This window comes from Exophiala dermatitidis, assembly GCF_000230625.1.
Source record: "Exophiala dermatitidis NIH/UT8656 unplaced genomic scaffold supercont1.3, whole genome shotgun sequence".
NCBI classification, from domain to species: Eukaryota; Fungi; Ascomycota; class Eurotiomycetes; order Chaetothyriales; family Herpotrichiellaceae; genus Exophiala; species Exophiala dermatitidis.
The window spans coordinates 3,275,585-3,302,324 of NW_008751648.1; the positions used below are offsets into that span (position 1 = coordinate 3,275,585).

The following is a 26,740-nucleotide window of genomic DNA, read 5'->3' on the forward strand; positions in this document are numbered from 1 at the left end:
AACTAGATTTAATATAGCGAGTCGCCGGCGAGCGTATCTATCCTCTTTATTCTAAAGTCGGATAGTAGCCTACGACTCTATATCGACTATTATAAATTAAATTAGATTACTAAGAAGAACCGATACTCTCTTTCTTTAATCTCTAAGATATTAGATCGCGTAAGTAGCGTATACGTCTTTACTAAGTTAGACTTATAAGATACGTACTACCGGATTCTAATTAAGAAAGAAGATCGCTAGAAAATCGCGTTTCGTACGCGATATAGATATTTCGAATATCTAGTAATATCCTTTAGCTTAATAAACGTATTTATCTTATTCTAAGTATATATTAATAAAGCGCTAAAGAGCTTACTCGATAATATTTACGTAGTATATATAGACGATATACTTATCTATAGCCGTAATACTAAGAAGTATAAGAGATACGTAAGTCTTATACTTAAGAGACTTTAGTAATATAGTCTCTACGTAAAGCTATTAAAGTATAAATTCTTTATCGAGAAGATCGACTTTCTAGAATATCGTATAGAAGTTAACGGAGTCTTAATAGAGCCTAGTCGAGTTAACGCTATTTAGGAATAGTCTATACCTAAGTTCTATCGAGATATTTAAGTATTCTTAGAGTTTACGAATTTCTATCGAGAGTTTATCTATCGATACTCCGCGATCGTTATCTCTATTACTAATCTCCTTACGAGAATAGTTATAGATAAGAAGATAGAACCCTTCTAGTAGACTACGAAGATAGACTAAGCGTTTCGGAAAATTAAGGAATACTTTACGAAAGCGCTAATACTAGTATACTTCGACCTTAAGCGATAATATTATATCGAAGTCGATATATCGAGAGATATAATTAGCGAAGTACTATCGTAAGCGTATAAGATATAAGCGAAGCGTACGCTATAGAAATCTATAGTATTCTTCTCGAGAAAGATAACTTCTATAGAAAAGAATTATACTACTAGTAACGGTAAGATATTTAATTATATACGTCTTTAAGATATAGAGATACTATCTTAAGGCGTCTATAAGAAGTACGATTATTCTTACTAATTATATAGCGCTATAGAGCTTTATAATAATAAAGGTTCTAAATCGGCGTTAGATATATTAAATAGAGATACTAGCTATATATAACTTTAAGATTTAGTAGCAATAAGGGAAGAATAATCTAGCGGATAGACTCTCTTATTAGCTAGACTATATAGATAAGGAAGATCTATTAAAAGAGAACACTATAAGGGCGTTACTCGAAATACAAATATCTATTATTAACGACGAGTCGCGAGAATACCTACGAGTCGGTAACGAGATTATTATAAAAGTATTAACTCGAGTAATAGTTCGGAGTAGTAGAGATTCTACTAAAAGTAGTTATAATATTATAACTCTACTAACGTCCGAAGCCGAGTTAATAACTATCTCTAGTCTAAGCCTAGAAGAAGCTACTAAGCTATATAAGCGTAGAGACTTACTAGCGGCTAGACTACGAGAGCTCTAAGTATAGGATATCTAGTATAAGAAAGCTTACTAGAAGATAGTACTCGATAGTCGAATTAAAAGAGGCGAGTTTTAAGAAACTTAGACTATTAACTAGAAAGATATAGCCTATCGTAACGGAGTCGTATATATATTATATAATTCTACTATAAGAAGAGAGATTCTCTAGGCGAACTATAATAATCTCTAGTAGAGTAGATATTTTAGCGAGAGTCGAATAGTAAAGGCTATTATATAATACTACTAGTAGCCGTATATTAGAAAAGATATAATTAATTATATTAAGATCTATAATATCTATTAACGGATAAAAGTACTATAATATAAGTCTTATAGAAAGCTTAAGCCTCTTCTATAGCCGTAAGAGCCCTAGTAAGATATCTCGATAGACTTTATTATAGACCTACTACTATTAATAAGCGGAGAATACGTATACGATACGATACTAGTTATTATTAATAGATACTCGAAGATAGTAAGTTTAACGCCGTATCGCTTAGATATTATAGCTACGAATATAGTCTAGCTAGTATTAGAAAAAGTCGTCGCGAGATTCGGCGCCCCTAAGTCGATTATTAGTAATCGCGAAACTATCTTTACTATAGCATACTAGAGAACGTTATACGTCTCTCTTACAACTCATAGACTTTTCTTCACGTTCTTCTACCCCTAGATCGATAGTTAGACGGAACGGATAAACTAAACTCTAGAAGCGTATCTAAGATACTATATTAACTACGAGTAGTTAGATTAGACTAGCCTACTCGTAAGCGCTAAGTATACAATAAACTCGATACCTAATACGACTACGGGCGAAACTCCCTTCTTAAGAGTACTTCGCTTTACGCCTACTCTAGACGTAAATCTCGAACGCGACTCGTAGGTAAACCTAAATAGAAATATACTCGTAGAACGAAGAGCTAAAGCGTTAGCGAGATCGCTACGCTACGCTACTAAGGCGAGAACTACTACTAAGAAGTAAATTATAAAGATAGCGAAGTATTATAATAAGAAATAGTAATTAATATTCTTTAACGTTAGAGACCGTATATTACTAGTAGCTAAGAATATTAACCTCTCGCGTATAAGTCGTAAGCTATCTAATTAGTTCTTAGATCTCTTTCGTATTCTTAAGAGAATTAGCTAGAATATATATAAACTAGAACTTCTAGCGAAATATAGTAGACTATACTATATCTTCTATATATCTCTCTTATAAGCGTATCGTAAGCGATCTAGAGACGAAACTCCGGAACTAATTAATATCGAGAGAGAGGAAGAATAGGAAGTTAAGAGAATTCTCGATAAGCGCTAAAGACGCGGGCGAATAAAGTTCTATATCCGATAGAAAGACTTTAGCGAGGCCTATAATAGCTAGGAATCTAAAAATTATCTAGAAAACGTAAGCGAGGTAATTAAGAGATTTAAGAAAAGTAGAATAGAAGCCTAATATTAATATCTCTAGCGAGAGAGACTAATAATAAGAGAGACGTAGGCGAGTCGTAGACGTACTATCTACTCGTCTTTACTCTCTAATATAAACTTATTCTTAACGGTCTTAATACGATTAACTAGCTCGTCTAAAATCGCCTCTAAGGCGTCCTAATAAATAAATATATTATTAATAAGACGGGCGATACGATAATAGTACTTCTCGATTCCGTCCGCTCGCTCTCGTATCGTTATAAAGAAGATATTAGAGTTAATCTATATAACTAGTTAGCGAGTCGTATACGATAAGTAGAAGAGAAGCCTTACTATAAGAGTCTCTATACTAGTCTAAATTTCCCTAGTCTAGCGAATTAAGAACTCTATTATATTTATAGTTTATTCTAGCGTCGTCGAGTCTATAGAAACTCGACTAGAAGTATCGGTATTAGAGAGTAAGATAATAGGGAAAGCGGTCGAGAGAGATATACTAGTCGTAAGCGATATAGTCTTAAAGATCTCTTACTAAATAGACGTATTTAGCCGAGCGGCTAAAGAACTAGAAAGAATATTATTATAAGTCGTAGGCGCCTTAAGGATAATTCGACGAACTTATCGATTAGTAGCTAAAAGGCGATAGTAGAATCTATCTACCGCTTCTATTAACTCCCGCTCTATAGTAGTAGAGTTACTATCTAATAAACGACTATTAAGACTTAAGATAGCTCTAGCGTCGTCTAGATATAAGTCCGGAACCTTATCGAGATTAGTATAATACTCGTAAGAGAATAGTATACGACTTACGCGAAGATATTAAGCGGTAGTACGATTAGCGAAGGCGTACTATCTATAGCGGCTACAGCTAGGTAGATAGATATAGTTAAGTTACTACGAGTCGTCTCGAAAAGACCGGATATACCGAATATACGATAACTTATTATAGTCTTCTAGCGAGGCGAACCGAACTCGCTTACGAGAAGAAGAAGATAAAGAAGGCGATCTTCTCTTAGGCGTAATCGAGGCTCGCTTTACTAAAGATATAGTAGAAAGTTAATAAGTTAGATAAGAGAAGATTACGAGTTAATTAATAAGTTATATAAGAGAAGAGTACGAGTTAGAAGAGGCGAGGAATATAAAGAACTCTAGAAATCTAACTCTTATTTATTTATAAGTCGTTACGGCTACGAGGCGTAGGCGAATATATCGCTAAGAACTTATATAAGTCGTATCCTAAGCGTACGATACTCTTACGAGGCTACGTAAGGCTATATTAGAAAGGGGGAAAGTACCGAGTATATAACGAAGTATATAACTCGTATATAATACTATCGCTTTCTCGAGAATAAGAAACCTAGAAGGGGGAAATAATATTACGAATATCGAGACTAACTACCGTTACTAACTATCGATAACTTATACCCCTCGGCTACTCGAATAGAGCTAAGAGATATAAACTATACGCGACCCGTATAAGAGAGCTTTCCTTCTCTTATGCTTCGAGTCGTGTACAACTATAGGGTTAAGGAGTACTTAATACTAATTGAAGACTATATCGCTGTACTCTGCCTATTCCCATTAGGCGTTCCTAACAGCTCTAGAGCGTATAGACCGACGAGAACTACGAATAGTACTTAGATTACGCTTTAGGTCTCGGCCTAGCTAAGATCTCGAGCGTATATTGGCTATTAGGCGACTAATTAAGCGTTAATTACTAGATCTAGTAGAGTATTAATAAGGTAACGTTACTCGACGGAGTAGTCTATTAGGAATCTTTAGAGATTATAAGTTTATAACCTCGGTTTATTACTCGAGACTCTAAGTAAAGGAAATCTTAACTAAGTTTAACTACGAGGAATTATAACTAGTACGTATATAATAAGACTAGAAGGGTATTTAGGAAGATCTACGAGAAGACTTAAGGTTTCTAAGCTCTTCGGTAGTATATAAGGAATTCTAATCTCTTCTAGTATAAGTATACCTTGGTCGTAATAGAGGTTCGCTCGAGATAGGAGGGTCGAGAGATATAAGGATCGATCGAGAGATGTAAAGGATCGAGAGATATAAGGATCGAGAGGTAGGAAGGAAGGAGAGAGAGTAAGTAGAATAGGAGTGACTTAAGTACTCTCTAGGTCGGTAGCGTTTTAGTAAAGTTACTTACGAAGCGTAGTCTACGCTAATTAAGAAGTACGTAAGTTATAATAATTAAGTTAGTTACGAGACCGATAGCGTAATTTGCTCGAAGTCGATAGGGTAATCGACTATTAAGGTATAAATAGGTACTTTTAGTAGAATCTAAATTTAATATAATCTTTAGTTAGGTTAACTAAAGAAAGTATAGTCGTAGTTATAATAAGTTACTATATAAGTAGGCGCTTCTAGTAGGACCTAAATTTAATACGATCTCTAGTTAGATCGACTAAAGGAAGAGTACTTATAGTTAAATAAATAAGATAGTTATTAAGTCTCGAGGGTATAAACGTCGTTTACGTTAGGACTAAATTTAATATAATCGCTAGTTAGTTAATCTTAATAAACGTAGTTTACTTAAAAGGGTAGAGAAAGTAAGTGTCTCGTACTTTAGGGCTAAATTTAATATAATCGCTAGTTAGTTAATCGAAGTATAAGATATTTATAGAGAAGGTATAAGGGTATAAGATCGGTAGCGCTTAGTAGGACTCGAATTTAATATAATCGCTAGTCGAGTTAACTAAAGAGCGGTCGGTCTCTTATTTGTTTATCGGTCTTAGAAAGTATTACGGAGTACTACTACGAGAGACTTATTATAAACGTATATACTATTTATAATATAAATTCTAAGACGAAGGACTATAAAAGAGTTACGCTCGGTTGCGCGAGTAAGTAGTTAGTAATCGAGGCGTGCTAAGCCTTCGTCGTGATTACGTGCTAGTTACGTGTTATTGGGCGTTACGTGGTGCTGTAGCGGCACGTGACGGCGCTTTGGCATGTTAATCCGTGACAGGCTACGACATACCGTAAGGGCTAAGCATACGGCCAACCAAGAGGTAAGGCAGCGAGCGTAAGTGGCTTCTGTCCCCACCCCCAGTCCAGCACTGCAGTCGACACGGCGGTAATCATGCTTCTGATCATCGTCAGAGGACTGCACTTCTGAAAGCCGCCCAGCCCAGTGTGCGTCGTCATGGGTTGGGCTCAAGTTCAGACAACCGACCCGACAACCCCGGCATGACAGACAGATAGACAGGCAGACCAAAACCCGGCTGACGATCGTCCAGTCAGTCTCTTCTCGCAGCGCCCACCAGGTCCATCATGCACCGATCAAGTTACTACTGTTGTACTGTAGGTCCTGTCTTTCTTGCTCCTTGGTGTCTATGGGGAGGACTCCATAGGTATGAGTGGAGCTGGACCGCGTCGACGACAGTGCCGACCAGTAGACGCGACAACGGTAAACATTAATATCATAGAGAATGGGAATGGGAATGGGGAAACGGACAGGACACAACACCCAGAAAAAAAAGTTTTACGTGAAGAGGTACCGCAATGGCCTATCATCGACCAAGACTACTAGTATTACAGATAGTAGTGAGATCCGCAAGCCGGAGCTGTAGTGGCTCCGTTTCAATCCCTCCACATCTGGATCTACTACTGTACACCCACCCACTACGCCTGGCTGATCTCAAAGAACAAAGTGCCGTTCCGACGACGAGGCTCTGCAAAACTACGGGAACTCAAAGACCCACGGCCGGTAGTACCAACCAGTGTGTCCCGGGCAGGTCAGGCAGGTCCCGCACCAAGGGCTGTCCTGTCCTGCCGTCGGATGTCCTGTCGATCATCTGCCTGAACAAGAGTTGACACGGCAGAGAATTCCGGACTCCACACGCCCAATTCGGCATGGACGGCTTATCAATTGGGAAGGGAGTCGATCTGAACAGAAAGCAAATTTACATGTGATCAAGTTGAGGACGACTACAAGAAATGACTTGAATCTGTGAAGATGTACATTACTGTAAGAGGTCTGTGAAAGTGGGCATTCTCCACGAAACTGGAGCGTTAGAATTGAAAAGACGCCTCAGTCGTCATCTTTGCCAGTTATCAGGTATCAGATTCAGATCAGATTGCTTGTCAGCTATTAAGCTGTAACTAGTTGTACTTCTAACTACTAAATTAAATAAGCTGGTACGAACTCAGTTTACCCAATTGCGCCAGAGTGGCCACGACCCCTTCCAAGCCGATTCCATCGTAGTGTCTCCCCAGAGCAACCACGTCGCTGTTGAATTCGTCGTGCAAGGCTCTTTGGTCGGCCAAGAGAGCGGCTAACCTCAAACCGCGTTGTCGCTGGGCTTCGATGGCGCGAGCAAGCTTCACATTGTCGTCAACATCAGTCTCGTCCTCCGGTTCATCAGTGCTGGCAGCTTTGGTCGTGGCGTTGGCCTTGGCCTCCTGTGTAGGATCTTGCGTGGGAGTAACGGCAGGTACCAACCCCGACGCCTCGAGCATTTCCTGCGGTCGAATCGTGACACGGCCATTTTTGAAGACGATTTTGCTCAATGCCGACGCGGCGATTGAGGGATCAGTATCAGAACCAGCAGTACCGGTGCCAGTACTGCCTGTAGAGGTAGAAGAAGCCGAATCGCGTCTGTCTTCCCGACCAGCGGCACACTCGTCTTCTTTCGTCGTAGACATGTTATTGCTGTTGCAAGTCCCATTTTGCCGAGGATACAACGACGACATTTTCGGATCGACACTGTGACCGTTTCTTCGCTTCACAAAATGCGTGACCAGATACACCCATTTCTCATCCCAGGTCAAAACCTTCGTCCACAAATCATATGTTTCATAAGGCAACAACTCCTTGCGAAATGTACAGCTGACACCGCCGAGGGCGACGGTGAAATTGCTTCGTTTTGAGGACAGGCCGTTCATCGTGGTTCCGCCGCGGATCTTGGCGATGCCTTTGCCAAAAAGTGTGGTGACCAGGTGGGCGCGCGCAATGTCGATATCGGTGAAGTAAGTGCTGTTGTTCTTGTGCCCGAAGACATCGATTTCCATTAGACATGCTTTGGAGGATGTGATTATTGGTTGGAAGAGGTGAGCTGGTGTCACGTCGTGCAAGGGCCGCTGGGATTTGAGGACGAAGCGGACGGCGTTGAGGATGCGGAGGTGGTAGATGAATGGAAAGACTTTGATGTTGAGTAGGATGAGGATGAGGAGAAGGAGGTTTAGGAGGTTGGTTAATGTTAGATGGTGTGGTGATAATAGTGGTAAAAGTGATATTGATGATGGTGATGGTGATGATAGTCCTCCTGTTGCGTTGGTGGTGGTGGTGTTGGTATATGATGATGATATGGTGTTCATTGACTCGGATATGGATTCGGCTGGTGTTCTCGGGTTCAGGTAGAAGGTGAAGAAAGAAGCTGAATTGGCCATGGCCATGGCTGTGATGTTCAACACCATGCAATATAATGATGGAGAAGAGAAGATAGAGGAACCGGAGAGGAAAGATATTGGCGTTCTGTGTGTCGTATGGCCTGATTGAGATAGACTGATATTGTACGTCCGGCGTGTAGAAGGAGTATGAAGGACTGGTTGCAGTGCGCACTCGAGTGTCTCTGACTGGCTGGTTGATAGTTGTAGGAACCTGCACACTTGAGGGCTGGGGGCCTCAGTTGAGCGAACGTGTGTGTGTACTCAGAGTGTGTATGTAGTCGACTGCCCGAGTATGGGTGGGTGTATGGAAGGGAGAATGTGCTTGCAAGCAGGCCAGACAGAGCGCTGCAGTGTGCTCTGCCAACAAATCAACTGGGTAGGGGGCACCTCGTCGAGCTCACATTCCTGACTGAAGCACCAGATCTTGAAGAAACCTCCAGAGTCCAAAAGGCGTTCAACAGTATGTAGTTGTAACACTTTCACATGTAACGCAATCCACACAAGCGCAACGGCAGACATAACGTACCTACCTGAGGACCTACCGTATCATATTGTTTGGCATCCACACCATGGCAATCGCCATCCCGTCCCTGGGTTTGCAATCAAAGCACCCACTCTCACCAAGAGAGATACAGTACGATGCATCATAATCATCGCTCATCCTGTGTACAGTTCTAGTACTGATCGTCATCCCAAGGTTGCTCCACCAGACCAGCACAACGCCGATGGTGCGTCAAATATCGGCCTACAGTACCATGGTACATAGTAGACGGGTGATAGTCCCGGTGGCTTACCTTTGATACACACCGTACTGTACCTTACCCAGAGGTCCCGCCCGGCGAGTAGTTGTAGTTTCAATCAAGATGCCAGTAGTGATGGATGATACTCGGCGCTAAGCAGACAAGCAAGCAAGGAGTGTGGACCTGGATGGAGTTGGGAGCTGACGGCTTACCACTAGTAGTAGTTGTAGACCATCAGCATCAGCATCAGCATTAGCATCACTGTGGACGGAAAGAAAACATTGGTGCTCAGAAGTCGGCCTTGTCTCCACGGGTGGGTGACTCGTCATCGCGGAGAAGAAGGGAAAAAGACTGCCGGGCCGCCCTTATGGCCAGCAAGTTCAGCCAGATCAGTTGGTTCACGACCCATGAGAATGAATGGATGGGATAGGAGACAAAATCTCTTCTCTTCGGACAAGATGGGGGTTTCCTCACTCACTCATTGCACAGCAAGTAAAGTGGGCAGTGATACTCTGGTGCCAACTAATCTGATCTTGCAAAACTCGAAGTACCGGTACCGGTCCCCCACGCAGAAGTGAAAATGACGACAAGCCAGGACAGGTGGAGCCCCATTTCATGTCAACTCAGTCCAGCCACCCGATAGTAGCGAGGAGGTCCTATCTTGTCCTGCCGGAGCACAGCTTGAAAGCGGAGGGGAGGGTAGGGCATCGGACTTGAGAGTGAATTGTTTTGGCATTGTTTGGATCGAATCGAATCGGTTTCAGTGTTAGTCTTGGATCTAAGATCGGCGCCTTAGCCTTGGGACTGGTAACATACTAGTGAGTAGCTGTAGTGGATGATGGACCCGGGAAAAAGAAAATGACAAAAAGCGAAGCGAAGCGTCCCCACGACGGGAAAGCTGACAACCAATAAATCAACTGTAATAAGCTGTGACAGCAGCAGCAGCACCCATCAGTAGTGGATGGCATGTAGATGTGGACGTCGCCATCACGGTGAACAAGCAAGGTAATGATGGCCAGGAACATCATCCATTATCCAGTCCATCAGCTATCGACGCCCTGTGCGCTCGGCGAATGCTTGGTAGTGAGGTTAGTAGTACCCACCACAATTTTGTGACGTCCGCCAGCCCGCCCTGGCTTCCGATGTCAGTGGATAACACCGGTAAATACAGTAGTTGTACAGTTGTAAACCCTGAAAAGCCTTGCCTTGCCCGCGACACCGAGCGCGGCACAGACCCTGAACCTGGTCTCCGTATTACGGGACGGGTCAAAAGTGAAAAGTGACGAGGCTTGCCGAGTCAGGGGGAAAGCCGCCGCCACCCACCGCGGCACCGGTACTGGTATCGGGACCGGTGGTGAGCAAGGTAAGCACGGACACGGACCTTTATTTCGACGTCCCTCCAACTTGTTTCCCATACATCCACTACAACCGTACACGGGTATAGGGGGGCGGCTAGCGGTAAGAACTTACTTGCAGTGCACGCACGGCATTAGCAACGGTTCATTGGAGACAAAACAAAACAAATGTCTCATTACTTCCCCGGGACGAATTCCGTTCGGTCAAAAAAGTGTTAATGATGTGTAAGTTGTACTGTACTATTCCACTTCCCCAGCCTGCGGAGAATCAAGTCCACAAAATGATATCACCTGGACTCCTTACGGAACAATAATCAGGACACAAACTCCGGGTCCTCCTAAATCAGAACAAGACTGAACTGTACATCTGTCCTAATCGGGAGGGACTTTGCAAGTCGAATTCCAAAACCCGACTAGTTGCAGGTCGGAGGATGTTGCCGCCCCACCAGGACCTTGTCAATTGCATTGCGTTGCGGCGGCCAAAGAACTCCTTCCTCCCCATGCCGTGGTTGCTTCTCTTTCACTGGCTGCATCAGCTGCGGATACACTTCTCCTCGCCCATGCCCTCCACAATGACATTGGTGGCCGATTTCAGAGCATCCGTAGCCATCTCAGTGGTCTCGCTGATGGTAGGAACTTCCGTTTGGGCCGTTCTCTTCAACGCCTTTTTGGTCGGTTGTGGCTTCTTGTACGTGGATAGGTAGAACATGACAAAAAGCACCAAGTATGAAGATAGGATCACACAGCCGGTGAAAGCAGCAAGTTCCTGCCGGGTGTCGCCGCAGGTGCCGCGATGTGGCAGCCATGGAGCATAGGTGCTGGCGTAGTAGTTGTAGCATGCATAGTAGATGAACCCTGTAAGATTTTCAGTCAGCATTGCTGGCCATTTTCACCAGGAAATAATCTATCACTTACCAAGATCCAAGACAAACTGCGAAATCTGGAACATGGTAATGTACTGCTTCCACCAGCATTTGTTGCCTCGGGCCACTTGGTAATAATACCAGTACATGACCACATGAACACCCAGGTTCAGTGTGATGGGAACCCACTGGACCGAAGTCTGGCCGACCAATTGTGTGTAGCACAACAGTGCCGTAGCACCATGGTGATAGGTGTGCAGGAATGTCAGCGGTTTCTTTCTCAAGACCAGAAACACCGTGTCGAGCAACTCTAGGTATTTGGTGAGATAGGTAATGTAGTAGAGCACCAACAGCTCTTGTGACCAGCCGGTGGAGCCGCAGATTCCGTCGTATAAGCCGTTCTTCCAGAGTCCGGGGATGAGTTGTTGAGCAAAAAGAAGAAGCAGGCCTCCTGAGATGACGGTGAGATAGAAGTTGTGGATGATAAAGAGATTGTTCAGCCTGATAGGGGCCCGGTTGCGCATCAATTCGCGACCCCCGAAGATGATCACATAGTAGGCGGCGATGAAGATGGCGCACTCTTTGAACGTCGACAGGGGAGTCTTGCCCTGCACGAAGCGAAACTCATGCGGCCGATATCCCAGCAGCGCGGTGTAGGCTCGATCGAACATGGAGTAGGGATCCATGCTGAACACCTTGGGGGACAGCATTGACAGTTGATGTTTCTTGGGCACCGGGGTGGCGTACGGCAGCAAGCTGGCCGCAGCCTTGTAGGTCGAGTTGATGAACTCCATGGTTCTTGCTTGCCGGGACACTGGCAACGAGATGGTTGCTGGAGGACAGGAGATGGTTGAAGAAGGTGCTGGGAGTCAAAGAGTATTTGCGAAACCAGTCCTTCTTTAGTTCTCAAGTTCTGTGCTCGCAAGTTCAAATCTGACTGTAGCAACTGCAGTGAGGACCACCACATTGGCCAGCTGTGGACTGGTGGATCAATTGCTGCTCGATCGTTACCAGTCAGCCACCGACGACATGGCCGATCAAAGATGTTGGGCGTGCTTGGAGCCAGTGGTCCATGGCTTCCCAATCGTGTCTCATCCCATTAGCAATTTGAAGGTTCATTTGATGCCAACCAGGCAATAGATGGGCTGCAGAGACAACAACTATGCCGTTTTATTGTCGCCGATCAAATTGGCCCCGTACCAACAGCCCGCCGTGGAGTGGACCATGACGATATGTTGTTTTGTTGAAAGTGCACATGCTAGCAAAGGATATCTTGCTACTGAACGGCCTTTCACAGTGGTACTGTAGCCATAGTTCGTCGTGGTGTTTGTTGGTGTTGGTCGGGGTCTGGGACGGGTACTGGACGTGTGGATCAGGCTGACCATCTTGATGGTGCAGGCCCACCCAGCCTGCTAAGGCCAAAAGTGGATGGCCCCCAATTGTCATCTCGATATCTCCGTGTCCAATGTCAGCTTCAGTTGTGCAAAAGAATCTCCTGAACATCGTCACTCTTGACAGATGGGACTGCATACCATTTTCGCATCTCCAAGGTCGTCGACGGGGCATCCATCCCAACTTGGCATTCGCCGAGGTAAGTCGTTCAAGTGAGAAACCACTCACCATCTTTCGGGTAACGATCTGCATTCTGCATTGCACATGCATTGTGCACAGAAACAGGCACCTTCGCGGATGCTGGCATTGCAGGCAGACCATGACGCTATCGTTGGAGTCGGTGGCGGTGGGAATCAAACGTTTATCGGTCCTCGCTCGCGCTCTGTGCAGTTGACGTTTCCCAAGACGAGCTTGACCTTGCCAGGTTGAACAAAAACCAAAAGCCTTTCGACATCCAAAGCAGTTCATCAGTTGTTTCCGACATCGATAGAACTTGCTACCCAGCGGCTCACAGTCGATTGCCTTGCCATCGAGAATGACGGTCCAAGTGGGATTTTTCCCGTTCATAGGGCTTGTCGCCCTCGCTGGTGTGCTGGTGGGCAGGCATTCGCCGTCTTTGGATGTTGGTACAGCTCTTAAGATCTTGCTGCCCTCAGCCACTGTCCTGTACACGATCTACTACAGTTGGATTTATCCCTTCTACGTCTCACCTTTGAGACACATCCCGACTGTCCCAGGATTCCCGCTTTGGGGCCAGTTCTTCACCATCATCACCACCGAAGTTGGCGTCGCCCAACGCGAGTGGCACCAGAAATATGGCCCAATCGTGCGGTACTTTTTCCCTTTTGGCAGCGAACGGCTCTCAGTGGCCGACGACGACGCGATCAAGCAGATGACAGTCCGGAACCCGTACAACTATCCTAAGCCTGACCGAGCAAGAGCTTGGATGCGACCTGTTCTCGGTGATGGTACGTCGGAAGCAGAAATACAGCATAGAACTTTTCTGACCGTATATAGGTGTTTTGCTCGCCGAGGGTCATACCCATGTGGTTCAGAGAAAGGCTCTCACGCCGGCTTTCTCTATCACTTCGATCCGATCTCTGATGCCTATTTTCTGGGCAAAATCTCTGCGCTTGGCTCAACTCTGGGAGCAAGAGATTAAGGAGTCGAGATCCGACAGCAAATGCTTCGAGGTGCTGGAATGGCTCAACAGGACAACCCTGGACATTATCGGTCGTGCTGGTCTCGGAACCGATATTGACTCCCTGGACCACCCGGAGACGCCGCTGCGTGATGCATACCGACGATGTTTCGACTTTAACCTGCAGGCTCGGATCATCAACGGTCTCGCGGCTTTTACCACTTTGGTCCGGTTTCTGCCAGCGCGCGCCAACCGTGACATCCAGACGGCCCGAAACATCATTCTCAGCAAAGCATCCCAGATTATCCAGGAAAAGCAGACCGATGCGGACAAGAAGCAGGAGTCGCGCCAGAAGGACATTATCGGACTCATTGTCAGGGACAACATGGCCGCAAGCAAGGAGGACACTCTGACTGTTGAGACCATGCGGGATCAGGTCATGACTTTCCTTGGAGCAGGGTAAGTAGTAGCGCATAATCAGATTGCTGGCGAAGCCGTGCTAAAAGGACAAATAACAGACACGACACAACCGCGACTTCGGTGGCCTGGACGCTTCTGATGCTGGCCAAGCACCCGGACGTGCAGACCAAGTCGAGAGAAGAGATCCGTTCCCACATGCCCTTCCTGTTCGACCAGGAAGCTCGCTACAACAAGGAAAACATCGACAAGGCCGATGTGGACTTGCTGCCTTACCTTGAGGATGTTTGCAAGGAGTCTCTGCGTTACATCCCCTCCATCCCTATGACAGTACGCAAGACGATTGCAGACGACACCTTGGCCGGCTACCACATTCCTGCCGGAACCACCATCTACCTCATGGCCAACGCCATCAACCGTCTGCCCATGTACTGGGGTGACACTGCCGACAAGTTCGATCCCTCTCGCTGGCGTGATTTGCCTCCCACCTACACGACCAACGCTTTTATGACTTTCTTGCAAGGTGAGTTACCTTTCACTGTCCTCGCCGTCAACATCGTATGTCGATACTGACCGCATACATCAGGGCCACGAGGCTGCGTCGGACGTAAATTTGCCGAGGTCGAGATGAAGACGATCCTCTGCTCTTTGCTCAGCAAGTTCCATTTCGAGCAAGACCCTTCGGTGCAAGACCCGGAGGAACTGAAGATGTGGAGGCTGGTACTGCGACCCAGAGATGGGGTCAGTCTGAAAGTCTCCCCGCTGAAGGTCTAGGGGTGAAGCTTAATAATGGCCGAAACAGACATGGATGGGGGCCGATCATCGAGAGGAGGGTGGATCGATGATGCGATCCCTGTTGCACAACTGTAGCAAATTCTGATAGCCTCTTCGGAGTTGGGTAGATCTGGCCGGATACTTGCTTTTGCAGGTAGTGTTAATATTCCTGGTTACATGATTTCACGCGTCGTCTCCAGGGACAGCAGTACCAAATGGTACTTGAAGATACACTGTAGAAGGGGTAAGCTTGAACGGGAGACATCTCTGATGGGACGGTTTGACAATGCAGGAAGAGCTCAGGCTGTGTTTTTGTGTGTGGTCGGGCATAGCCAATAGGATTCCGCCATATTCGGCAAACTTGCCTTCTGCAGGCCTCCCTTACTAAGGCTTCCCGCTTAGTCATCGACGAGGTTTGCGGCCCCTTTAGCAACAATGGCATTGCCGATGTTGTGAAACTTCGGCTCTTGCGCCTGTCAGTCAGGGGAAAACTTCCGCTAGTCGCTTGATTCAGGTCCGCTGGCTCCTAATATCAAGCCGAGTTCCACCCGCACGGGTCTAGCGAGGCTCCATCCCCTACTTACACTAACATCTTGGGTCAAGAACAAAGCGAAGATCATCTTCGACTTTGTCCACCTCTGTCGATACGGTTGCTATCGTCATAGCTGCAGCACTTACGAAAGTAGTAAGGTACGACGCCCTGTTGTATCTTGGTGTCCACTTGTTGTTTACGTTGGATAGGGCAAATAGGACTGATTCCCATGCTTTCATGGCTCGCCATTTTTTCCCGGGCAGCCAGAAAACAAGCTCCAACTTGGTGTCCTGTCCTTGGGCCCACCGACCCAGATCCGCCTAAGATCAACAGGGCTGGTCTATCCCAATCGCTTTCAGCTCAATTCACGGCGTCCAGGTACCAGCCGAAGCGCCCGATAAGCGACCACGACGCCCGTATGGATATCCACCGGGTGCGCCCTGTCGTCATCTCAGCCCAACTTATTTGCACCCCTGGCGGGTACGCGTCCCATATCTCCCGTCTGCTTGAACAGGACCTTTCACATGTCAGGCCCTTCCGGGACAGACGCAGCCCTTGTGATGATTACCATCACCGATACCATGGTTGTATGCACCCCCCTCATCGGGATTTGGAAGGTCCACCGCAGCACCGGGTCTAGTGCCGCCGTGATTGTAGTAGTGTCCAGAGAAGAGTGATGCACAGAAACCCGACTCGTAGCCTGTACTCTGTGATCCAGGACGGTACCCGGCTCGGAAAAGGTTTCGAATTCGGCCACAACAGGGCATAACAGCTATGGTGCTGCCGATCTCTGACAAATTCCAAAGGTAGGCACTCCTCGTTCGGGAGCATAAGCCCACCTTGTTGCAGATTGTGGTTATGGTTCCCGATCAACAGCAGATGCAGCAAAGATTGGGCCTCCTCCTGCAGGACGCACTTGGAAAACATCACGGTGAGATGACAGACTGATTCCCCCGAGACACATCGGCGCAGGAACGGTCAATTTTCGAACCACTTTTCTCCATTCTTTTCCACTGCTTGACAAGGCTTTCCTATCTGCAAGCAAGAGGGAGCTCCAAAAAATTGTTTTTCGACTCCTGAAAGCAATCTTGTTTGTTTCCACTCCGAAGTCTGTCGACGACAGCATGGCCTTGGCATTGTACATCCTTGTCCTTGTAGCCTTGTTGTGCTACAAGGCCGTTGCAGCGGTGACAACAAGGAGACGACATGCTCGTGAGGCTGCACTCCGAGGCTGCCAGCCTCCACCGGACGCGCCTCGCAAGGGATTCCTGGGGATCGGCACCCTCAGAGAAAGTCTTCGAGCGACTCGTGAGGACAGAGGACCAATATGGATGCACGAGACGCTGAATGCCATTGGCAAGAACGTCCACACGGCCAGAGCCGCCATTTTGGATTATGAGCTGTTCATCACCCGAGACCCGGAAAATGTAAAGGCCATGTTCGCGACCCAGTCGCAGGACTTCGATATCGGACCACACCGAGAGAAATGCTTCAAGTCACTCCTGGGCGACGGGGTCATGACAAACCGCCAGGAAAAATGGAAGCATTCTCGAAGTCTTATCCGGCCACAATTCGCTAGAGACAACGTGGCAGACCTTGACCTGTTCCAAAGACATTTGGACGCCCTGCTGCGCAGACTCCCGGTCTCCGGAAATGGCTGGACGGCCAAGGTCGATCTGTCCCCGCTGTTCTTCAACTTCACGCTGGATACGTCAACCGAGTTTCTGTTTGGCCAGGCCGTCCATGCCCAAAGCCCCGAAGCCCGTCTGGATAGCGACCTACCAGTGGATCTGAACAAGCCGGATCTGTCAAGCTTCGGTCATCATCTAGATGAGGCTAAGCATATCATCGACAGGAGAGGGGCCATGGCGAAATATGGTTGGCTCCTACGCGACAAGGCTTTCCCGGAACACTGCAATGCCGTCCAGCAATGTGTCGACTACTTCGTCAAGGCCAAGTTGGCTCGCACTTCGGATTGTGAGAAGGGGAACGAGGTCCCGAGCGGGGCCGGGAAGACCAAATTCATCCTTCTCGACGAATTGGTCAAAGAAACCAGAAACCCTCTTGAACTTCGGTCTGAGCTGCTGAACGTGCTTCATGCCTCGAGAGACACCACGGCTTCGTTGCTAGGCTGGTGCTTCTATTTCCTGGCGCGCCATCCGGACGTCCTGGCCAGTCTCCGACAGGAAATCTTGACATATCTCGGCTCAGACCCCGCTGGCGAGATCACCTTCTCAGCTCTATGGACATGTCGCTACCTGCAACATGTTGTCAATGAGACGATCCGCATGGTTGGCATCGTGCCCATGAATGAGCGGGCCGCAATCCACGACACCACCCTGCCGCGTGGGGGCGGACCGGACAGAGAAAGTCCTGTGTTCGTTCCGAAAGGCACTCAGGTCCTCATCCCCACGTACTCGATGCAACATCGTGAGGATATATGGGGTCCTGACGTCGAGGAGCTCAAACCCGAGCGATGGCACCACCGCAAGTTTGGCTGGGACTTTATTCCCTTTGGTGGAGGGGCCCGTCAATGCATAGGACGTAAGTCTCGCTGTCCCGTCTCCAGACACCGCTTCCGTATTAACCGTCATGCGCATGCATACTGACCATCTCTTGTAGAACAATTCGCGCGCACCGAAGCCATGTACACCATCTCACGGATGCTTCAGATTTTTGACCAAGTCGAAAATCTCGAGGGTCCTGGCCGGATCAAGATGCACCATACCATCGAGAACAGAAGCGGATCTGGTGTACAAGTCCGTCTCCATCTTGCTTCCCCGTCGTTCTCCAGATATCTCCAGTCTGGCCCGGCTTCGTCGTAATATAAATGAAGCTGGGACCCGGCTATGACCTTGGCCTGGGAACCGAGAGAAAGGAAGAAAGCTGACTTGATGAGACGGGGTTGTTCGCGTTTCGGCAGCATCCTAGCCTGGTGAAGGATGAGTAGCAGGACCGGTACCTGCCAGCGCCGTACAAAGAACCCCGATACTAATCTGTCGGCTTCTTCTGGATATGTAGTATCATGATGCCTGTACTTTAGAAGCTTTAATTTTTCAAAAATAAAAAGCCTGCAGAAACTCCAATGGTCCTTCAAGATCCAGCAGGTTACTGTCGGTTCACTTTCAGACTGATGCCGGGCACGTAACGGTAGTAACAGATCCTCTTTGGTCAGGCGTCTATGCTGATTGTTTTGTCTTGAAGCGGAAAGCCCTCAAGCCCTCGGCGAAGACGCTTGGCCCTTTCGAGCGTCGCCCATTCCTCCGTTTCATTGTCAAACCCGCATATTTTTGACCGTCCTGTATAGGTGATACTATTCCACTGGTAAAGGAGCAATGACCGACCGCATGGGGTCCGACAATAGTGTCCGGTACCACTCCCCACTGGACGGCTTTCACGGCCGCGTTGTCGTCCCAGTCCGGCTGATGGCATGCAGCGGAAATGGCGGCACTGCAACTGCCAGCCAAAGGCATCATCGGATTGTAGTGGCGAGCACAACCAAGTACGATTGTGGCGATGATGATCGCGGCTCCAGCAACCATCACAACAATCATTGCTATCGGCGAAAATCCACAAGATACCACAGCTATCGGACTGTAAAGGGTTCCGGTAGCATTATATTGTCTCACCACGACCAGGAAAAGCGCCTGCGAAATCATCCAGTGCAGGAACCCTGCCACGATCATCATCGGCAGGGCAATCTTGTATGGCAGTTGTAAGAAATGGGTGCTCCTCTGTGCGCCCTTAGGCTTCGAAACACGCAAGGGCTTGCGCTCTGTTGCGAAGCCGCTCCATTCCGATGCCAGCCACATGCTGGTGAGAAGGCCATTGAGGTTGAGGTACAGGAACGAGAAGATTGTCTGGGGCAAGTTTGCGATCAAGACCATCAGAGAGACATCGTGGGCGGGATTGCCCGACCAGCCAATGTACCAGCCTTTGATGACTCCAACAGCACTGACTTTGCCAAAGCCGACGTCTTGAATAGTAAAGCCGCTTTTTCTGACATTTACGATTGCAAAACCTAGTGGGACCCCAACACCAACGAACAGTGGCACCAGAATACCTACTATCGTCAGGGCCCAGCGGGTACGGCTAGCAGACTTTGCCCAGCGTACAGGGCGAAGCCGCGCAACTTTCGCCTCTCTGCTAATCGATTCATCGTTCCAGCCCTTGTGCATACGAGAGAGTCTCCTAACATCATCTTTGGTGAGCAAACACAGGCCTTCGGTGGTGCGGTCCGGGCGGTTGAGGAAAGATTCAACCGCATCGCCAATGGTGATGAATGGGTCATCTCTCAGCCAGAAAGCGACAAAAGTCATCACTAGCACCTTGACAAGGTTGGCAACAATAACGGCTGCCACGATCGGGATGTTGGCGCTGTAGCTGCACGATTCGGGAACTCGCTCGCTGAGGCAGTACTGGACATCATGACCATATGGTCTCCACTGGTCCGCCAGAGCCACCATTTTTGAGATGCGCTTTGCGCAAACCGCACCGATGGGCTGATTGGGGAAGGCGGCCTCAATTTCGGCAAACATGGCATCGTCAGACATGCAAATCCTGATGCTCGCATTAGTGGGCATGGCAACTTCCAGAAGGGAGGCCGCTTTACCATGTGTATAGGTCATCAAATACTGAAAAGGTGTAAGGTATAATGTCAAAGAGAGTGGTGACAGAGGGGTCATGCTTGGTGACCATTAGCAGATTCCGCCGGTTTGTGACAAAATCGGTTGCATAAGCGCGGATACAGTCGGCCTTTTGGAGCTGCTCGTACAACCCGGGGGTCTTGGTACCGTTTTGAATTCCGGCTATATCGATTTTAAAGTCGTGTTGACGTGCATAGGGTAGATGTGGTGATGCGTTCTCGGTCATGTTGAAGGCAGAACCATCTACAAAGTCCTGGCTGACGATGTAGACATTGTAATCGTTGGTCGTCAGTGATTTGTAAAATGCGGAGTTATACCTGCGACATATCAGCATGACTTGCCAAGTGCCTCTTCATTGAGGAGATCTCACATGAGGTGTAACGGCACGGAAGAAAATCCCAGCACCAACCACAACACCAACTTGTAAGTGGGGATACTGAGAAGATTCCGAATGCTGGGTACTCCAATGTCAAGCCAATTCCCCTTGGCATGAGCAGTGTCAACATCCTTTCTCGTTGGGGAGGATAGGCATTGCATGCAATAGTTGGAACCCCCGAGAAGGAGGGTACTAAGTGCGTTGATTGCAATATGGACCCAGAGATCCATGCTCTCGGCTTTGCCGCAACTTCCGTTATAAAGCTCAACAATGCCATTCCGCTTTTTACGTGTAGACAACCATATTAGGGCGACGACGTTGATCAGCAACGATATTAAGGCAAAAACGGCGGCGATGAGAGCGCCTGCTCTCCAACCATGCAGCCGAGGCCAACCTCTGAGAATGGACAGTTCCCATCGGCCCTCATGTTCTGCCTCGGAGCGGACTGGGTTCTTGGAAGAATCAAGGAGCAGGGCTTCAGGTTCGATTGTAGCTGAAAACCCGGACTTGAAGTTTGAAACTGTGGTGTCAACAAATAGCAACTCGGTGCCCAAAGTCGAGTCAGATGCAGTTTCTGAGGTGTTGGCGCGTTTATACGTCGATCGTGGTCGAGATATTTGCATACTGTCGTCGGACAGCGGAATAGATGAGGCAGTTTTTGGCTTTTATGATCGATCTTGCGTGTGCTCTGCTTGAAATCGAAGTTCCAGGGAAATGACCCCGCTTCCAAGCGACCCGATCCAAACCTATTCCGGTACGGTAAGCAAGGTTGAAAAAAAAAAAGGAAAAAGGAGATGGGTCGCTTGCAGCGTGGATATAGCTAAATTGCAAAACAAGGATGTCAGTATTCAACCCAGCCCCCGCGCAAGGACAAAAATCTGGGGGTATAGAAGGATATCCTCAAATGCTTGAGGAGAACCAAGCTTCGGACCGAAGCCAACGAACGATATTCAAGCGGATTGGTCTGCGCTGCTCGCGCGGCTCGCTGGACAGCTTGTTCTGACTGCTGCCTCCTCAAGAGGACCGCTGCCACTGAAGTGGGCTATGGCCTATCTAGGACATAATTCTTAAGGGTGCTGGTGAATGATATGGAGGGACCAATTGATTTGAAGCTAAACGCACCTCAAACGATCCTAATCACAACTCAGGAAGCAAGGCAGGGATTAGTTGGGGGCGAAAAGCGCCTTCGTAGGCAGGGATCAACGGCCGTGCCAATCTCCCCAGCTGAGATACTCTGCATGTAGAGAAACATTATGATATTGCCAGGATTGGTTCTTGCGGAACAAACAGCCTGAAGCGAACAGGTCTATGGGCTAAATACTTTGGTGCTCTTGCGAAACCCACGGCTTGAAGTTGAAATTATAGGGATACAATTCGGTATACAGTGGTAGTAGCACCTGAGGTCGCGATATCCTTACCTGATTGGCCAAGGCTGGGGTAGGGCGGCATGTTTCTCCACCAAAGCGAGTTAGAATAAGTGCTTCTTAGTGCTGCTACCGCTAGTAGTCTTATAGTACCGACCATGGCAGTAGTACTGCGCTAACTGCGTCAACAGCAGCACTAGTACTGGTAGTGGCAGCCTTGTCAAGTCCGCGGTGGCAGGCCTGCGCTTCCGTCTCTTCATCATTTTGCGCCATCGCTGGCAACCACAAGCGGCTACACATCTGCCGTTGTATTTGTCCTCATTCTGTACCGGCGTCGGTCTCTGTGTTTCTGCGCCATCTCACGCCTGCATCTAGTCGGTCATTAAATCGTCAAAATGGGTGGCGATCTTAACCTCAAGAAATCATGGCACCCTTCGCTCATGAGCAATCAGAAGAGGGTATGGGAGGAGGAAAAGAAGGCTCTAGAGGAGCGCAAAAAGATCGAGCAGATTATGAAGGAGCGAGCAGAGGAAAGACAAATCCAAGAGATTCAGGAACTACAAGAGGCAGCTGGCGGGAAAAAGCGACAGGCTCGTGTCGACTGGATGTATTCCGGTCCCTCGGATGGGCAGGCCGGCACCACCGAGGAGATGGAGGGGTATCTCCTGGGAAAGAGGCGGATTGATGGACTATTGAAAGGCAACGAGAGCCAGAAATTGGAAAAGGCGGCCACGCAGGATTCCTTCATGGCTGTGCAAAATGCGAATACTGCAAGGGATACGGCGTCCAAGATCAGAGAGGATCCGCTGCTTGCAATCAAGAGGCAGGAGCAAGCGGCTTACGAGGCTATGATGAACGATCCCGTTAAAAGAAGAATGTTGCTTAAGGCCGCAGGAAAGGAGGATGGCGAAGCTGACCGTGAGCGAGAACGAAAACGGAGGAAGCACCATCACCATCGGCATCATCATCACCGACACCGCGATGATGATCGTGATCGCGACGGCGACCGGGACAGACGTGAAAGGTCTTATTCTCACCGGAGAGAAGACGACGAAGATCGCTCTGCACGGAGCCGGCACCGGAGGCGGAGATCATATACACCGTCCCAATCGCGTTCCCCATCACGAGCTCGGTCGCCTCGTCGTCGTGCTGAAAAATCTAGATCACGGTCACCTTACCGCCGTCGACGATCCTACACGCCGGACGATAGACGCAGGCCACGGTCGCGATCTCCGTCGCTGACACGATCGCCTCCTCGGCGAAACGGTCACAGCGATCGAGCCGGCAAAATTCAAACTCGACCTTCGCCAAGGCCAGTACGTCCTCGGTCTCCGGGTGACCGTCGCGACACAAAGAATTCAGACATAGATGCGGCCGAAAGAGCGGCGAAGCTGGCGGCTATGCAACAGGACGCGTCGGAGCTCGATCGGCAACGAGAACAGAGACTGGCGGAAATAGCTGAACGAGAGCGGGCTGAGAGAGAGCGCGATGAAGCGATTCGGGCGCGGAATGCTAAATATGGTGGCCGTGCCGATTTCGTCAACAGCTTCCACAAGAAAGCGGGTGATATGAGTTTAAGCCAGCGTATGGGCAGGAATGGTGTTTCACAGAGGGAAGATGAGGAATGAGGATAGAACAGGGCGCGAGCTAGTGGACGGCCAGCAATGCTACACGAACTTGCCGAATGGCTCTGCATGCAATCTCATATCACAAGCCACAGAGTTGCCCTTTGCCGTAATACACAGTAGTTTGAGCGTTTCAGTGTTGTCTTCCCTCATGTGCAGCCTTGCCGCGTCTGCTGAGTCAGCCTAGTATCGCTCTTATCGATGCCAAGACCGTTTATCGGACGAATATACAACAATCCGAGTTGTAAGCAACAGTAGGTAGTGGAACAGTCACTTGCAGTACCGTCATGTTTTCAACCACAGCCAATATCCTCATTCGAATCGTTATAGCAAGTCGCGGAGAGTCCAAGGTCCTCAAGATAAGATTGTGCACTTCCGACGGTCCTATCGGTCTTTGTTCTGTGCCCCTCTCTGGTGAGCCAATTCTTTGTTCCACTCCCTAGGTACATGTCCAGCGAGATGGAGCTGGAGCACTGGCATTCCTGCCCGACCCGGGCCACTTCCTTATCATGTCACTGTAGTGACTGTAACACCGCCAAGTACTGCCAATTTCGCGCATTGGTGTTGATGGTAGGATTTCGTCCTATGCGTTGTTTGATCTCTTACCTTACTGTGGTCTTACCGAGTTCGTTGTTCACCTTTTCCTTGCCTTCACATGGCGAAGGATGTGTCCTCCTTGACATCAATTGGTGGGCTAGCCTACTCAATTCCCGAATATGCACACACTATCATTCTCCCGTCTCAACTGCTGCCTAAGCTCTCACGTTTCACTGAAGATCTTATCCCCACCACTGTGATAGAATGGTCGGGAACCAAGTTCGGTCCTGGTGATCTGGAAGCGACCCGTGAGAGACTGAGCGCTGCAGATGATGTTTGGACAGGCAGCTTTCTGTCTTGTAAGTTGCCTCATGGTCACCACGCCTCTCGGTCTGACTGTTGGGCAACCGATATAGTGCTCATTCTTCTCCTCCCAGCCCATGGCAACATTGATTTCAGGAGCAAGCGCATCGTATGCTTGGAGAGGTCGAGGATAGAGTTGACAGAGGGTCCATATGTTGTTTCTAGGGCGACTGGCCATGTTTTTCCCGTCATGAGGCTCTTTCCTGATCCCAATGAGGCATTTATAAGTGCCGTGTGCCGGAACTCATGCTCTGATTCTGCGTTCAAGGAGTCCGCGGTGAGGATGCCCTCAAAAGCACGTGGATTAGAGCTAACAATGGGAAGGCCCGGGATGGCATACCAGTGCCCTCGAGGCTGTATTTCCATAGAGACGGAAGGCCTCTAGCAGGCCTGAGGTTTGCGGTCAAAGATACTATCTCTGTCAAAGGAACAAGGACTGGCTACGGCAATCAAGCCTGGCGCGAGATTCATGACCCTGAGAAGAAGACAGCTCCGTGCATAAAATTGCTTCTTCAAGCCGGCGCAGTTCTGGTAGGTAAGCTGAAGACCACTGAATTTGCGGAGGGCTTAGACCCCAACGAATGGATTGATGACGACTGTCCCTACAACCCCCGAGGTGATGGGCGGCAGAAGCCGTCCTCTTCCAGCACTGGCAGTGCTGTTGCTGCGGCGGCATATGACTGGATTGACTTCACGGTTGGCACCGATACTGGAGGCTCTATCCGTCATCCAGCCGGCGTGAACGGGGTTTACGGGCAGCGTCCATCTCACGGTCTAATCAGTCTCGAAGGCGTCCTGGGAGCCACCGACCTCTTCAACACTATTGGCATATTCGCACGACACGCGAGCATTTTTGCCCGCGTGGGAGCGCACCTAGTTCACCCCACGAGAACAGCGTTCTGCACACCGATAGAACCCAAGTACAACCTGCTATACCCAACCAGGGCAGCTCAAGCAGCGGACATGAACCCCACCCCCAGTGTGCAGCATCGCTTGTTCCCGCACCCCTCGGCAGATGTTTCTAGCTGGACCGAAGCCGAGAAACAGATCGAGGCAGTTATGAGAAAGCTGGAGATCACACTCGACTGCGAAAGAATACCCTTCAACCTCAATGAGCTTTGGGAAGCGACCCCGCCAATAGGTCAGCCTCGCTCACTTGACCAGGCAGCCGGCCATATCTATTCGACCATCACGACAGCGTCGGCAGTGCATGGGTGCCTGGACGACTTCATTCATGACTATTCAGCCAAAAATGATGGCCGCCCTCCCAGAATCTCAGAGCTTGTCAGTCGGAGGCTGGAGCATGGTCGAAGTGCGTCTGCGGAGAGAATATCTGATGCATTGAAGGCCATGCAGTCTTTCAGGACATGGACAGAGTCCACGATCTTCGGATCGTATGACCAGAATGCAACGACGCTTCTTATATTTCCTCAATGCTATGGGCGTCCAGATTATCGACATGAGACCTCCGACAGAGCCGAACTCTTCAATGACACATTCAGCATCTACTCATTTGGATACTTGGTCGGATGCCCCGATTACACGATACCAGTTGCTGAAGTGCCTTACTTGTCCGCCGTTACCAACACGATCGAATACCTTCCGGTATCAATAAGTCTGATAGGGCCACCTGGATCTGATTTGGAGCTCTTCAACGTCATTGCGTCCTTGCACAAAGCCGGTGTGATTCTTGATGTTGCAGCAGGAAAGCAGTTGTTTCCTCATGTCGGCAACAACAATGGGTCTTTCGACTCATAGTGTTGTGATGATGATGCCCACTACGATGACCTTTCCATCCGTTGGGATTCTCGTCACCGACCTTTGCAGGCTTTTAATTACGTCCTCGAATCGCACTATCATGGAACTGTGACTCTGGGCCAGAATTTTCATGACAGCGGACCTCCACACTGCGGCTTGTCACCAGCATCGTTGTTAGACCTTATCGAAGCACATTTGACCGGGATCTTAACCTACATGCTGCGCGATTGGATGGGAAAGAGTTGCGCGAAGGAGATTTTTGTGCAACACCCAATCAGGCCTAAGGTTACAGCCCGCGACGTCATGACTCGTGCCTACGAGGCTCTCAACAAGGATGAACTTGCATAATACTATTCCACATTTCTACAGATCTAACGGCGGCCGAACTCCCTCCGCCATCTAGAATCAATGCCGTGCGAAATCGTGCGAGATAAGGTTCGCCTAGTGCAAAACCAGAGTCGATGCACATCAGACTCCGCCATTGCATCCTTGTCTTGTGCTTTTGCTAAAAGACACGACC

General features: G+C 48.4%; 8 protein-coding genes across 8 annotated transcripts; 5 read left to right on the plus strand and 3 right to left on the minus strand.

Annotated features, from left to right (window-relative positions):
* The first annotated feature begins 6,022 nt into the window (after positions 1 to 6,022).
* HMPREF1120_04184 (uncharacterized protein) lies at positions 6,023 to 6,998 on the plus strand. The gene has a single exon (XM_009158297.1). The coding sequence runs from the start codon at positions 6,451 to 6,453 to the stop codon at positions 6,760 to 6,762; it is 312 nt and encodes a 103-aa protein (XP_009156545.1). The 5' UTR covers positions 6,023 to 6,450; the 3' UTR covers positions 6,763 to 6,998.
* Positions 6,999 to 7,074: 76 nt separating this feature from the next.
* On the minus strand, positions 7,075 to 8,343 carry HMPREF1120_04185 (uncharacterized protein; the record flags this gene model as incomplete). Its single annotated transcript, XM_009158298.1, has 1 exon — positions 7,075 to 8,343. One exon carries the CDS (start codon positions 8,341 to 8,343, stop codon positions 7,075 to 7,077), a length of 1,269 nt encoding a protein of 422 aa, XP_009156546.1.
* A 2,621-nt stretch (positions 8,344 to 10,964) lies between these two features.
* On the minus strand, positions 10,965 to 12,089 carry HMPREF1120_04186 (fatty acid elongase 3; the record flags this gene model as incomplete). The annotated part of the gene is made up of 2 exons (XM_009158299.1): positions 10,965 to 11,287; positions 11,348 to 12,089. 2 exons carry the CDS (start codon positions 12,087 to 12,089, stop codon positions 10,965 to 10,967), a joined length of 1,065 nt encoding a protein of 354 aa, XP_009156547.1.
* Positions 12,090 to 12,780: 691 nt separating this feature from the next.
* HMPREF1120_04187 (cytochrome P450 monooxygenase) lies at positions 12,781 to 15,212 on the plus strand. The gene is made up of 4 exons (XM_009158300.1): positions 12,781 to 13,655; positions 13,705 to 14,287; positions 14,347 to 14,768; positions 14,832 to 15,212. Exons 1-4 carry the CDS (start codon positions 13,223 to 13,225, stop codon positions 15,017 to 15,019), a joined length of 1,626 nt encoding a protein of 541 aa, XP_009156548.1. The 5' UTR covers positions 12,781 to 13,222; the 3' UTR covers positions 15,020 to 15,212.
* A 291-nt stretch (positions 15,213 to 15,503) lies between these two features.
* On the plus strand, positions 15,504 to 18,669 carry HMPREF1120_04188 (cytochrome P450 family protein). Its single transcript, XM_009158301.1, has 3 exons — positions 15,504 to 15,709; positions 15,761 to 18,095; positions 18,174 to 18,669. The coding sequence occupies exons 2-3, from the start codon at positions 16,676 to 16,678 to the stop codon at positions 18,374 to 18,376; spliced, it is 1,623 nt and encodes a 540-aa protein (XP_009156549.1). The 5' UTR covers positions 15,504 to 15,709; positions 15,761 to 16,675; the 3' UTR covers positions 18,377 to 18,669.
* A 61-nt stretch (positions 18,670 to 18,730) lies between these two features.
* Positions 18,731 to 21,196, minus strand: HMPREF1120_04189 (uncharacterized protein; the record flags this gene model as incomplete). Its single annotated transcript, XM_009158302.1, has 3 exons — positions 18,731 to 20,111; positions 20,164 to 20,514; positions 20,568 to 21,196. The coding sequence occupies 3 exons, from the start codon at positions 21,194 to 21,196 to the stop codon at positions 18,731 to 18,733; spliced, it is 2,361 nt and encodes a 786-aa protein (XP_009156550.1).
* A 1,136-nt stretch (positions 21,197 to 22,332) lies between these two features.
* HMPREF1120_04190 (uncharacterized protein) lies at positions 22,333 to 23,565 on the plus strand (the record flags this gene model as incomplete). Its single annotated transcript, XM_009158303.1, has 1 exon — positions 22,333 to 23,565. The coding sequence occupies one exon, from the start codon at positions 22,333 to 22,335 to the stop codon at positions 23,563 to 23,565; it is 1,233 nt and encodes a 410-aa protein (XP_009156551.1).
* A 652-nt stretch (positions 23,566 to 24,217) lies between these two features.
* HMPREF1120_04191 (glutamyl-tRNA (Gln) amidotransferase) lies at positions 24,218 to 26,220 on the plus strand (the record flags this gene model as incomplete). The annotated part of the gene is made up of 3 exons (XM_009158304.1): positions 24,218 to 24,458; positions 24,516 to 24,739; positions 24,787 to 26,220. 3 exons carry the CDS (start codon positions 24,218 to 24,220, stop codon positions 26,218 to 26,220), a joined length of 1,899 nt encoding a protein of 632 aa, XP_009156552.1.
* Between the last annotated feature and the right edge of the window lie 520 nt (positions 26,221 to 26,740).